General features: G+C 50.8%; 1 protein-coding gene across 1 annotated transcript in view; it reads right to left on the minus strand.

Annotated features, from left to right (window-relative positions):
• Positions 1–888: 888 nt before the first annotated feature.
• The window catches only part of LOC103266573 (myotubularin-related protein 9), a 22,225-nt gene continuing 22,144 nt past the window's right edge, over positions 889–969 (minus strand). The window contains exon 8 of the mRNA XM_008064210.2: positions 889–922. Coding sequence (XP_008062401.2) covers positions 889–922 — 34 coding nt within the window. The remainder of the gene's footprint in view (positions 923–969) is intronic.

Genomic DNA, 969 nt, shown 5'->3' on the forward strand with positions numbered 1-969 from the left:
GCTGGAGCCCAGCAGGTAGAGGCTGCGGTGGCCGGGAGTGGCCACTGCACTCCAGTCTGGGCGACAGAGTGAGACTCCAACTCAAAAATAAATAAATAAATAAATAAATAAATAAACAACTAGCCGGGAGTGGTAACACGCGCCTGTAGTTCCAGCTACTTGGAAGGCTGAGGTGGAAGGATCGCCGGAGCCCAGCAGGTCGAGGCTGCGGTGGCCAGGAGCGGCCACTGCACTCCAGTCTGGGAGACAGAGTGAGACTCCAACTCAAAAAAAAAAATACACTTCATGTAGCTTGGCGTAATGGCTTTATGCCTGTAATCCCAGTACCCTGGGAGGCCAAGGAAGGAGGACTACTTGAGCCCAGAAGTTCGACACCAGCCTGGACAACACGGCGAGATACCATCTCTACAAAAAGGAAAATAAATAGGCAGGTGTGGTGGTAAGTGTCTGTAATCCTAGCAATTGGGAAGTTGAGGCAGAAGGATCTCCTAAGCCCAGAAGTCAAGGCTGCAGTGAGCCATGATTGTGCTGCTGCACTCCATCCTAGGCAATAGCAAGACCCTGACTAAAAAAAAACCCAAAAGAATATACTGCATGCAATGTAATGTATTATTGTAGCCTCTTTTTTTTTTTTTTGAGTCAGAGTCTCACTCTGTCACCCACGTTGGAGTGCAGTGGCACACTCACAGCCACCGCAGCCTCAGCCTTCCAAGTAGCTGGAACCACAGGCATGAGCCACTACACCTGGCTAATTTTTTGATGTTATTGTAGACACGAGGTCTCACCAAATTGCCCCGCTGGTCTCAAACCGCTGGACTTAGGCAGTTCTCTCACCTCTGCCTCCCAAAGTGCTGGGATACAGGCGTGAGCCACTGTGCCCGGCTACCTTTATCTTCTTTTTTTTTTGAGTTGGAGTCTCACTCTGACGCCCAGACTGGAGTGCAGTGGCTGCTCCCAGCCACCGCAGCC

Source organism: Carlito syrichta, unplaced genomic scaffold, assembly GCF_000164805.1.
Source record: "Carlito syrichta isolate Samal-C Ts95f unplaced genomic scaffold, Tarsius_syrichta-2.0.1 Scaffold307225, whole genome shotgun sequence".
In the NCBI taxonomy this organism is placed as follows: domain Eukaryota; kingdom Metazoa; phylum Chordata; class Mammalia; order Primates; family Tarsiidae; genus Carlito; species Carlito syrichta.